A 12,500-nucleotide genomic window follows, 5' to 3' on the forward strand; every position below is an offset into this window, starting at 1 on the left:
AGTGTCTACGTTTATTCCAGATGGCTCCCAAAGAAACGATACCGTCTGTGCAGGTGTATGGCAGGAAGGTGAGTGTAAAGCATGACCACGTTGTTGACATTGGGTTCGTGTAGAAGTTTATGATTTCCATGCTTATGATGAAAACGTGTTCAGCATTCGAAGGGATTTGAAATACTAGCTGGCTGTTCGCTTTCACGGTCTTAATACATAATTTAGGTAGCCGTATTAGTTTGTGTTTGGCAGGATTTACAATAGCACCGAGAGAACTAAAGTTGACCATAGCAGCAGCTTTTCGAGTCATGGCAGTGCATTAGGATCGTAACATTGATTAAATTAAATTGGTGGATGAATTAATGAGTATTACTAGATTTCCATTCATTATCCTCAAATCATGGCAGGGTGACAAATTTTCTGCCATTATCTGTGGATATGGGTTTTCCTTTGCCAGAAGACTATTGTATATGCTTTCAGATGATTAAATACCATTTAATGGGATTGTATTTGTATTGTACAAATATAGTAATCATTCAGTTCAGATTTACATTGGTATTACTAACTACATTTTTATTCTGTGGTATGATGTACATTTACAGTTTTTGGAAACCATTTTTAAGATATTGATGATTGTTGGTATTGGTGCTTGTGATTACTGCAGCCCTCCTTCACACTCACACATTTAAATGATGCATATTAGTTTTACCTTGTTTCCCTATGTGAAAAAGAGCCATCTATTAAATGTTCAATTAATCTATAGATGATAACCTTTGAAACCGCTATAGAAATGACAGGCCAGTCATAAACAAGGACAGTCTCATATTTTTTTTTTTGGGTGTACATGTTATGAAGATGTGAGCATATTTTTTATATTAGTGATGCACACATGAGGTTTATCAAGAGATAAGAAACCAATCCAATCCTAATAATTAATGGTGGATTTTTAACTAGTTTGCTTATCTTTAGGTTAAATTGAGTATCGGATTCACTAAAATTGGTTGGTTGCCGTAATAAGATGTAAAGTTTTTTGGAAAACAAACCACATCCCTTATGGACTGACTGAAACCAGTACACACAAATTCTTTTGGAGTTTTGTAGGTGTACCAACAATACTGCTCCAAAATCAGAGTATTTTGATGTACTAGAGGAGGGTCATTACTTTGTAATTGAATTGTATGTTTTTTTTTATATGAAATGTAAAAAAAGGCATGGTATATGTAATGAACGTGCATCTGCCATCAAGTAAAAATTCTGTAATGGAAAACTTCAGATACTTCTAGTCATGTAACTGCAAGCCTGGAATTACCACAATTTATCTTTTTACTTATAAATATCATGCAGTTACCTTTTGGAGATGTTCAGGACAGATTGTTGCTGTAAATAGTTTCTGATGTGAAAGTACAGTAAACAAACACGGAAAGTCATGCGATTGATACCAAAATTTAGTATTGGCTTTGGGAACCTCTTCAGAATAAATGCTATAAATGTTTGTACATCCTCCTCAAAATGTTAGGCATTTCTATGGCAAGGCTATCTTGTGTGTGTGAATTTTTATTTATTTACAGGTAACCTTGTATTATTGCCTAAGGATTTTTCATGGCAGTGATGCATAGGTTACTGTAAACCTAATTGAGGCAAATATTTACTTTTATGGTGATGCCTATTATAGCTAGTGGAGATGGGTACATGTATCATTAGGTTAGTCGCTTATTGTTCATGGTGCCTTAGCCATTTTCCTGGAATTATTAATGTTCAAGTATTCAGATAAAAAAAAAAAAAAAAACATACTAAACTTGTAAGATATACCGAGTATAACCAGCAATTGGGAAAAGCTAAATTATCATGGTCTTTGGCAAACAAAATTCAATTTGTTGTGCAAAGTAACTATTTTACTAATACTTTTAGATAAGAAATTCCCTGTTATGCTTTAAAGAAAGAATAAATATTGATAGAGAATAAACCATGAATTAACAAAAAATTAAGGGTATTACTTCATGTACACAAGTATACTTCATTACTTGACTAAGATAACCTTTTGTCAAAACTGTAATTGTATATTGGAATATAAACAAGATTATTTTAAACTCAGGATTTGAAATATCAAAGTGAATGATATCTTTGGGGAAGTAGTGAACTTATATAAGTAGTACCCACCTTTGTAGGTATAATTATTTTTTACTTAAAGGTGTTAACATGTTCAAGTACAATAAATAGTAATTATTTTTTTTTTTTACAGAAAACTGCCACTGCTGTCGCTCACTGCAAGCGTGGAAATGGCTTGATCAAAGTCAATGGCCGCCCATTGGAGCTTGTTGAGCCAAGGACTCTGCAGTACAAGCTGTTGGAGCCTGTGCTTCTCCTAGGCAAGGTAAATATTATAAGTGAAGACTTTTTATTACATTGCATATTTTCCATAAATCTTTATAAATCATGTATCTGAAAATAAGTTTCCAAGGTTAATGTTGGAATATATTTTCTATAATAAACTTTTTTATTGTATGTGTGTATTTATATATATAAATATATATACTTTTTTTTTTTTTCCTAAATATGTGATTTCATTTCAGAAACGCTTCTCCAAAGTAACCATCCGTGTCCGCGTAAAGGGTGGTGGACACACCTCTCAAGTCTATGCTATCCGGCAGGCCATTTCCAAGTCTTTGGTTGCTTATTATCAGAAGTGTAAGTAGTTCAGATTTTGAAGATCCATTCATTCATTCTTTTAATTTTAGGCATAATGATGAACCTTAATTATTTCCATTTGCTTTATGCTTTAGAAATTATTTTCAGTTGAAATTCATTATATTAATCTTCTAAGGACAGATCAACTTTATTTAATAAATTACTAAGCTTTGAGTCACGTTTTGGTGCTTATGAATTTTAGGAAACCTTTTTGTTCACTAAAAATTAAAAGCCAGGATGTTCTGGGCCAATGATGACATTTATACTCAGTCAAGCAACTAGTAAGTTTGGTTATGATGAATCAAGCTTGCTAAATTTATTGCCTTGTTATTGCTGATGTTCAGAAAGTATGAGTAAATTTTTCAAATGTAAATGCCACTGTTGGGGAGGGGATAAAGATAGTTTGTGCTTTTTCATGTATATGTCAATGCTATAAGGTATTGGCATGTATCCTGTGGTGTGCCAATACTGTCAGACAATCTCCTAAATATATATATATATATACTAATCCTCTGATTTGACCTGAAAATCAAGATATTACACTAGCAAGCCCTTAGAGAATTTTAGAGAAAAACATGAATACAGTTTGTTTTAAGATGTAATTCATTTTGTTTTTAGCAGATTAGGGAAGTTTTTTAGAAAGATGTGCATTTTTGTCAAATTATTAAAAAATAGGTTTCATTCTGAATTTAAGCCAAGTACTTTGTATGCAATTTTGCTATCATTTTATATATATTTTTATAAAGCACAACATTTAATTTCCCTATTAGATAAGAATGGGAAGCATAAAGTATCCTTATCACAAGTTAGTGCCATAATATTGTAATATGTTAAAGAAGATCCTCTTTTTAACCCATTCATGCCGGGGCCGATCCGGCTTTGCGTGGGCGCAATACCGGGGTTCTCGAACGCATAAGCCTAACGCCTCGAGATTCTCGGGCGCACAAGCTGCGAGCCTGGGTTGCCCGCTCGCTCTACCTGAGAGCACGGCTTCCCCTCATAGCGCGTCCAGGGCGTCTGACGCGAAAACCACAATACGTGCTATTACGTCACCCGGCGTGAATGGGTTAAAGGGATGTCCACTAACATTTCTGGTAAAATTGGTAGCTGGCTTAAATAGGAGAAAGCATCTGTAATATGATTATTTCTCTTCCAGTTGTTGATGAAGCCTCCAAGAAGGAGATCAAGAACATCTTGATAAACTACGACAGATCACTCTTGGTTGCTGATCCTAGGCGTTGCGAGTCCAAGAAGTTCGGAGGTCCTGGAGCCCGTGCTCGCTACCAGAAGTCCTACCGTTAATTTTTATTATATTTGGATTCTGCAATAAACCTAAGGACAAGTTATAATGTTTGTTTATCCTTTATTGAAAATTGTACTGATAACTACTGGAGTTTAGATGAAAAACTATTATAGGTGTTCCAGGAATGTAAGGTACATGTTTTTCATTCATCTTTAACCCTCAGTTATCAGATAGCATCCCCTACTGTTTAGGTTATCCAGACCCTAAAAAACTATATACTCCTTTAGACAGCTAAATAATACAATATTAGTCTTAAGTGAAGCAAAATTCTAATTGTTACTCTTTGTAATCATATTGAGCAGAGATGGGGTCAAATACACCTTAATTCCCTTGGTTATTGGTACTGTTGTCCCTTTTCCAGCTTTATCATAACTCCAACATAGCTTTCTTCACTCCCTCCTTGCCTATCCTCAATACATGTGCCTGTACCATCTCGGTCCTGACTCTTATCAATGATAATCTCGACCACCCCAGCTCTCCTACAAATTTCCTTAAGGTATTCCTAAAATCCACTCTAGCATACTCATTTCAGCATGCTCCAGTTTCTACTATTTTCTTAAGGCCCACAATTTTTGAGCTATCACTGGTCTGATTACATTATCATATATCTTGATTTTTATTTTAATCTGCATATTGTCACAAACAACTACCTCCTCCCCTCCATTTCCCTCGGTCTACTTTTATCCTGCTATCCACCAACATTCCACCCTCCATCCTGTCATAAGGTAGATCACCAATATTTGAATTTCTCTACCTGCTTTAAATCTGGACCTCTTCTATCTTGCATGGCTAATGCATCCACTCCTTGTGTGCTTGATGCCATAATCTTGCTTTTACCTACTTATACTTTCATACCACCCCATTCAAGAGATTCTTGCCATTGTCTTACCCTTTTCTGCAGTTTCTCTTCAGTCTCTGCTGTGATCACTAGTCTTCATACAGCAATTCCCATAAATTTTCATTCCTGATCTCTCCACTTACAACCAGAAGTAACATAAATGGGAAATGGAAGTGCTAATCTTAAAACATTTATCTTTCCAAATCATGTTTTTTTGTTAAGTATGATTAAACTAGCCTGACCAAATTTTACTGGCACTTTCCTCTTTTGATAACCTTAAAATACTAGTATTGGTAATCTAGTAAATGCTCTCTCAGGTCTATATATGCACAATGAAGTGGATTTCCTTCTAGGTTCTTTCTCTAGCAATAGCAGCATCACAGTACATCTCTCAGTGAAACTATGCTGTTGTTTACTGATCTTTACAATATCTCCTAATCTCTCACTATTCTTTCCAAACTTTCAAAAAATGCTTTTAGTTTGATTCCTCTACCACATTCCATAATGTCTCACTTATACTAGAAAACATTGCACAAGACCCCCCAATCACTTGGGATTTCCATTATCTTTAACAGTTCCAGTATCCACTCCCCCTCAATTCGCACCTCTGATGAGCTAGGTGCTTTGCCTTTTTTCATTTCATTTAACCAATTACGTACGGGTGTCATGGCATACATGATGATGGAGCTTTGGCCCAATGATGGGCATCATGACGTTTGGGGATTTGAATCACATTTTTTTCTGCTATGAGTAATGAGTGAGTGATGATGAGTGATGATAATTGCAGTCAGAATTACTATAATTTCCATAATAAGAAAAATGGGTTTTACCTAACATCCAAACCCTAGATGGAATCACTTTCTTCTAGTACCAGCAGGAGAGAGAGTCTTGAATAGCTCCCTTCCACAGTCTCTAGCAGGCACTATCTTTATAGAGCATGGCACACAGCAAGTTGCCTACCTCTTGTTCGAACAAGAATAGGGAAGTAACTCAAACCGTGCCCATTGTCTACAATTTGCCCAAGTGCCAGTAGGGACGCAATTTACTGTGGCACTCAGTCATAAGCACAGGTTTCCTTCCTCTTCCCTACTTCATGTTATCATCATTGTGGAAGGTTATGTTTTGTATTCTTTCATGACAGTACATGAATACGTAAAAACAAAGTTGCTTTTTGTCCTTCCATAAAACAGCAACACTTCTATTGCACTGAGTATAAAGAAAATGATGAGGTTATATGGACCCTATACTGCAATTTTAGTATACTGCAGCAGTGATAGAGCCTGTCATATGACATGTTTCTCAATACAATAAAACAAAAAAAAATTACAAAATGGTTCTAGTTTTACAATCAGTGACTGAAAGAGAGTGGGAAAAGTCCAGGTATGTTGTGGGAAACAATAGAGATTGGGCATGCAAATCTATTCCCCATCCACAATGGGTTAATGCCTTCTTTACTTCAGTCAACTGTATCTCCATCCCTTCGTCCACCTTCACCATATCCTCCAATTCACCTCTTTCATTTCTGAGTTAAAAAGATGGTTTTGATAATCTACCCACCTGTTTTGTCATCATCCTTATGTAAAATATTCCCTTCACTATCCTTGATGACACCCATCTAATCCAAATCCTCTGCCTTTTCTTTGAATTCAGTTTTCTATAAATATCCTTTTCCACTTTTCATATCTAATATATTTTCCTCTAATAGCTATTATCTGCCTTCCTAGTTTCCCTTTACTCTTCTCTATAACATTCCTCAGCATCAAATGATGATCTGTCTTCCCAAACCAGGTGTTCATCATATACACGAAATCAATACTGCCTTTTTCAATAATCCATCTTTCCTTTTACCAAATCCGTGTCCTCCATGTACCTCCTCATACCCATCTCACTTTCTAACTCGGCCATTCATATCTGCTCCAATGATTATTTTCTGTTCCTCCTTTCATTCTAATTGCTTTTTTCCAGATCTTCCCTGAATAATTCTTTCTCTTCCTGTTGGCAACCCATCTGAGGTGAGTTTGCTGAAATCCCATGTACTATTTCCTCCTCTTCTGTTGATACTAGTATTACAAGCCTATGGCCAACTCTTTTTATTTCTATCACCTTCACTTTCCATACGCTACTTACTATTATGCAAATACAAATTTGAAGCTTCAAATATAAGTATTTTCAAATGATCTCATCTTGTAGAAGAAAATATTGATATTCATTTGGCCACCCCCAGCTCTTGGGGTTTGTGCTCCAGTAGACTGGTAGATCTGTCAAAAGATCACGGTACATTAACCCATTAGCAGCTGATAGCATGATCTGCAAAGGCAGTCAGTCATAGATGTAGATGGCACCGTCCCAGACAATGTAAACCAGCCATCCTACTGCACAAGTATTTATATAAAACAGCGACCAATGGGTTAAAAGACCAAACATTTTGGATCTTACTAAGATGGAGTTTACTTAGTTTGGGGAGAAACAAATTGAAAAAATTATTATTTTGTATAATGAAAAGAACTAAATCTATTCTCAAACCAATCAATAATTTTATAATGTTTGACTGACAATTCAGTTTGCTCTGATCACCTATAACTGACATGGTTATATTTCCAAATACATGTGTTATGAGATGAAATAGATTAGGGCCAATTAGGAGCTCTATTTGAACAATTCAGTGAACTCAAATAAAGTGCCTAATATAGACCTTAACCCACACAGGACGGGTGGTACAGCATGTGTACCGCGCATTCAAAAGCCCAGTTGCCGGGCGGCACAGTATTAGGCCAAATTCAATTGATTGGCCGCACTAATAATTGTGCGCCCTGGCATTTGGACATTTGAGGCGGTACACATGCTGTACCACCCGTCCTGTGTGGGTTAATACAGCATATGCCCAAATAGCCATACCCGTGCAGCCTCAAGATGTCTGATATTGTTTAGTCACTGAATTCTTGATAGGTTCTATAGTGGAAGACCTCTTGTAGACCCCCAAGGAAATGTGTAATGATAACCTGTGATCCTACTATTTTGATAACTATGTTTACTCATTTAAAACTGTTGATCTAGATTTACAAAAAAGTACAGCCTCAAAATATGCAGGCATATACACAGATTATGCCAGATAATAACTTTAAAAAACTGGTAATAATCATACATATAAAGATGTTGGTTACTTGGGAGCTCATGCATGGTCACACTAATGGACTGCCTGTCAGTTGTCAGGTGCTTGGCACTGACCTTATGAGGGATAGATTATAAGCACTCGTTCATCATTTGCTGGTGTTACATCTGGTACTGAATTTAACAAGCCCTCTAATTTCCTCAAACTGTCATGGTACACAATTTTTCTGATATTCTATGGAACACCATTAGGCTCATTCATACAGAATCTTTGATTTCTCATTTTCCTCAACAGGATATTTGAGCACTTATCTTGGTACAAAACGATTTTGCCTGTCTTGTGGGATTTTTACTTCAATTTTCCCCTTTTACCTTTTATAGATTTCATATTAAATTTTCAAACATCTTTCCTTCCAACAGATAAAGTACTTTGTCTTTCCTAGTCATTAAGAACTAAAATGCTTATTTTTAAAATGAAAAAGGCGAATCTGTTCTAGAAACATCTTTTGTAAGATTTGGATTTAATACTTGGTATAGACACTCCAATCTTGGTATTACATGATTTTCTCATTGGCAGTAAATACTAGGATTTATTGTTTTACAAATCCTCATCATCCTTCCACTCATAACTGCCTGCTTAATATGACAACTGGAGTTCATGTCATTATTCATAAACTGGCCTAGGTCTTTTACAACTTTTTCTTTGATCTCTACTCCCTACTCCCTCTAATCTCTTCATCAGTTTATCAGCACTGAATTTCATATTGTTTTCACTGGCTCAATTGTACTCTATCTATTGAAATTAATGATTTCAATATCTCCTATAATCAACTTTACTCTGGAGAATTTGATACCCTTTACCAATACACCCAACAACTAGAAACAACAAGCCCAAGAACTAATCCTTGTCATTCCTTACACTCGATCCATTAGAAAATTGTGTATCCTTCTTACTACTTTTTTCCATTTCTATGTACTTAAACTTGTGGATTAATTTTCTGTGATCACTTGTTGAAAAAGCTTTTGAAATCTAGGTATATCATTTTACTGCACCTCAAGTTAGATTCTTATTATATGATCCCTGTTTCTATGCAGTACTTTCAGATTTTTTCTTCTTGATACTTGTTTTTACCATCTAAATCTCTCTTTTTTTCTTTACTTTTTTAACTTGTCTGTTTTCAATGATGTAATCTGACTATAATCATAATTTGATATGTTGTTTCTTCCCATGTAGAAGACATGATATAGATTTGTCAACTTCTACAAGTTTAACTAGTTCCTTTGAACAAGGATATTGAAGGAAATGTCATATTATTTATAGTTTATGGATAAAGTAAACAAACATTTTCAAAAAAGCACTTCCCTTCATTTTTCAAGTAATCAATGCTAGTTCTATTATGCGTCTTTCAAGGGATCTATATTTTTAGCTACTCTTCAACATTGAGATATTTCTTGTCAATTTAATGCAATCAAAACAAATCTACATGCAGAACTGTTATCCATACATGTAAATACTTCTGAAACTCATTTTTATAATTTTTACAAAAATGTAAAGATTTGCAGTGACCCCAAAGGCCCAGTTATGTAATCAGAATAAGAAAATATATATTTGTAATATAAGACCTTTCTAAAAGCTAGTTCTTGCATATTCATGTGAAATACTTTGATATGAATAAATTTTGTAATATTCCACTCTGCAAGATGCAATTTAATTCAAGTGGTCTTAAAAAGCTTTTGGCGGAGCCAATGAAGGGCATCTATATTCCAGGGAGGGGGTTGGCCTGAATTATGGCAACACTAATACACCTGAAGACAAAAGAAGTTGCTCTATCTGTATATTATCTACCTATAAGTTATAGTCTCAAGTGGAAAGTTTTACTCCATCCTCTTTTATGTCAATTGCTATTTTATATAGGAATAGAGCTGTGTGTTTTTAACATTTACATTGGCTTGGAGGACTATTCCAAATTAAATTGGTTGCTTTGTCCATCTATTCAAACTGGCCTTGAAAACTCAATAGCACCATGTACATTGAAAAGAATGACCTTTGACTGGTTCCTCTTCTAATATTGAGGTATATCAGCTTTCTTACAAAAATATGGGATTTGTTGATCTTTATCAAAAGGCTGACAGGTACAAGGCTGGTGGTCACATCGAAACAATTCTTATTTTTCAATAGTAAGATCCAAATTATATTTGAAAATAATTATTCTTCCAATATATTACTGTATACAGAAATTGTAAAATCTAAATATTTTTACCTCAATTTGTTTAGATATTGTATGCAATAGATGAATTACACCAAGGTATGAGGTTGCTTCACAAGACCATTTCACAAATGTCAACCCATAACATTTCTATTTTTTGTACAAACACTTAACAACCTCCATTTCTTCTTTTTCAGTGTTTTAAATAGACATTTCACTCTCTTTTTGCTTAAATGGTTTAAGTTCAGTTGTTGGGATAAATAACATTCAAGATTTAGATTTTTTTCTTTAATACGAGAATGGCTATTACTTTAAGAACGAGGCCTCTCCTTTTTCTCCTTGTACAGAGCAAGCAGGGAAACGTTGGCGACCTTCACTACCTTGAAACGGATACCTGTAAATCAAATTCATAAATCAATACACAAATACTAAAAATATTCAGACTAAATCACATAACTTAAAAATGCCATAGTTTTGATAAATCAATTTTCAATAGTAACTAAAGCAAGATTCAATTGTGTACTTACCGGGAATATCACCGACGGCATGGCCCTTACGACCAAATCCTGACACTAACACTTCATCGTTCTCTTCAATAAAGTTCAAGCAACCATCACGAGGTACGAAAGCAGAGATCTTCTTGCCATTCTTGATAAGCTGGACTCTCACGCACTTACGGATGGCAGAGTTAGGCTGTTTGGCCTCAATACCACTGAAATAGAATTTACATAAATCAGAACCTTAATCTGAAAAAAACAATTTTTACTTTATAATTGCACTTACTCTTCCCAATAAAGTTAAGTCACCACTAACAATTTAATCAATACATTTCTCTACATGCACATTATAATTCCCTTTATTGCAATAGGGAAAAGGTTGAAAGGAAAAACAAGACCAATTTATGGTTCAATCAAAAGGTTGAATACAACTCGAGTGATGAATCTACAAATAAATCGCTCCCCTTGCAACATACTTTGTTGTTGTAGATATCACCCTAACCAGCCAGGTGCCCTTCCCATATTTGACAAGCAAACTTACATCTTCTCAAGGACAATGCCCTTGGCGTGGGAAGCACCTCCGAAGGGATTGGCCTTCCAGCGAGTACCCAAATGGGCCTTCTTGTAGTCCTTATCGTGCCATCTCTGCTCACGGCGGTGGTTCACGTGCTTGCGGGCAGTACGGATTCCACGAGGCTTACCTGTAAATATGTAAAAGTTGGTAAGACACTAATTACAAGTCACTGCTTATTTACTAATGTTTAAATTTCATCTGTGATCAGTAAGATTCCCTGTAAGGCAAGTCTAGCTTTACTACCAGTGCCACTTTTGATCTTTCAAAACAAACCAAATAATTAAGTTTTAAGTTAAATACTTGGATGAAACTATCAAAAGCATACAAATGTTCATGTATGGGAAAATTTTCCATGCTTAAACCTCAATGTTTCTGACAGCTCCTCTCAAAGTGGGAAAATTATTTGCCACATCCAACAGAAGGCCACCAGAAACAGAGTTTAGTTTTTCAACCTGATTGCGGTACAAGTGTCAAGTGGTTGCCAGAGCTACCACCTACAATGTTTTAACCAACCACCACAATTTCAAATTTGGTAAGAGCTTGGAACTGGTTCTTTGGAAAATCGATCTTAGGGGAAATCTATAAATGCATAGTAAATGTTCACTGGAATTTATCAGAACAATGCCAAGGACTCCACTACTGGGGCACAGACCAGAAAAGAGCAAAAGCACAATAGCAGCTTTTACTCTAATCTGAAGTTAATGTATGGATGAGAGATATTTGTTACAGGGACAAACAAGAGGGGGTCTTTCTTTATACTAGTAAGTGGCAGTCTTTCCACTCGCCAAATAATCTGGATAACAATTATATCCCTATTAAATTAAAAACTTTCAAGTAATCCTTCAGGTGGTCCTTATAATAACGATTCATATAATCGAACATCTAAAATTTAAGACTGTTTACAAATAATTGTTTCTTTCCATAATCAGGGTTCCCAAAAGTCAAATAACATTCCTTTCCACACTCCTTAATGAAAACTCCTTCCGATACTATTTACGAAACCCAAGAGAAATTATCCGAGACATTATACAGCTAATATAATGCCATTCGGAATACTCAAATAAGGAAAACAATCAAGCCACAATCATGCCATGCTTCACCATCCCTCACGTGTTTACGTTGTCACTACATACAATGGGGCTATTTTATGGAAATGATAGAATTCCTGCATAAACCTCCTACACATTTTGGATGATATTTCTTACTGGCGATTAGAAACTACCTTAGAATGTAGTGAAACCCTCACAAACACTGAGAAATTATACAAAAGGCGGTAGAGCGCCGACTTACCCATGGT

The 12,500-nt window shown here is 35.4% G+C and overlaps 2 protein-coding genes across 2 annotated transcripts in view; one reads left to right on the forward strand and one right to left on the reverse strand.

Moving 5' to 3' along the window:
- The window catches only part of RpS16 (ribosomal protein S16), a 4,210-nt gene extending 185 nt beyond the window's left edge, over positions 1–4,025 (forward strand). The window contains exons 2-5 of the mRNA XM_043013614.2: positions 21–68; positions 2,231–2,362; positions 2,562–2,676; positions 3,833–4,025. Coding sequence (XP_042869548.1) covers positions 21–68; positions 2,231–2,362; positions 2,562–2,676; positions 3,833–3,978 — 441 coding nt within the window. The 3' untranslated portion in view covers positions 3,979–4,025. The remainder of the gene's footprint in view (positions 1–20; positions 69–2,230; positions 2,363–2,561; positions 2,677–3,832) is intronic.
- Positions 4,026–10,405: 6,380 nt separating this feature from the next.
- RpS23 (ribosomal protein S23) overlaps positions 10,406–12,500 on the reverse strand; it is a 2,114-nt gene continuing 19 nt past the window's right edge. The window contains exons 1-4 of the mRNA XM_043013617.2: positions 12,494–12,500; positions 11,171–11,330; positions 10,660–10,844; positions 10,406–10,526 (exon numbers count right to left, since the gene is read on the reverse strand). The exon at positions 12,494–12,500 is cut by the window's right edge and continues 19 nt beyond it. Of these exons, the coding sequence (XP_042869551.1) occupies positions 10,444–10,526; positions 10,660–10,844; positions 11,171–11,330; positions 12,494–12,497 (432 nt within the window). The 5' untranslated portion in view covers positions 12,498–12,500 and the 3' untranslated portion in view covers positions 10,406–10,443. The remainder of the gene's footprint in view (positions 10,527–10,659; positions 10,845–11,170; positions 11,331–12,493) is intronic.

This window comes from Penaeus japonicus, unplaced genomic scaffold (genome assembly GCF_977035675.1).
Source record: "Penaeus japonicus unplaced genomic scaffold, GWHDUDI00000001_assembly GWHDUDI00000001, whole genome shotgun sequence".
NCBI lineage: Eukaryota > Metazoa > Arthropoda > Malacostraca > Decapoda > Penaeidae > Penaeus > Penaeus japonicus.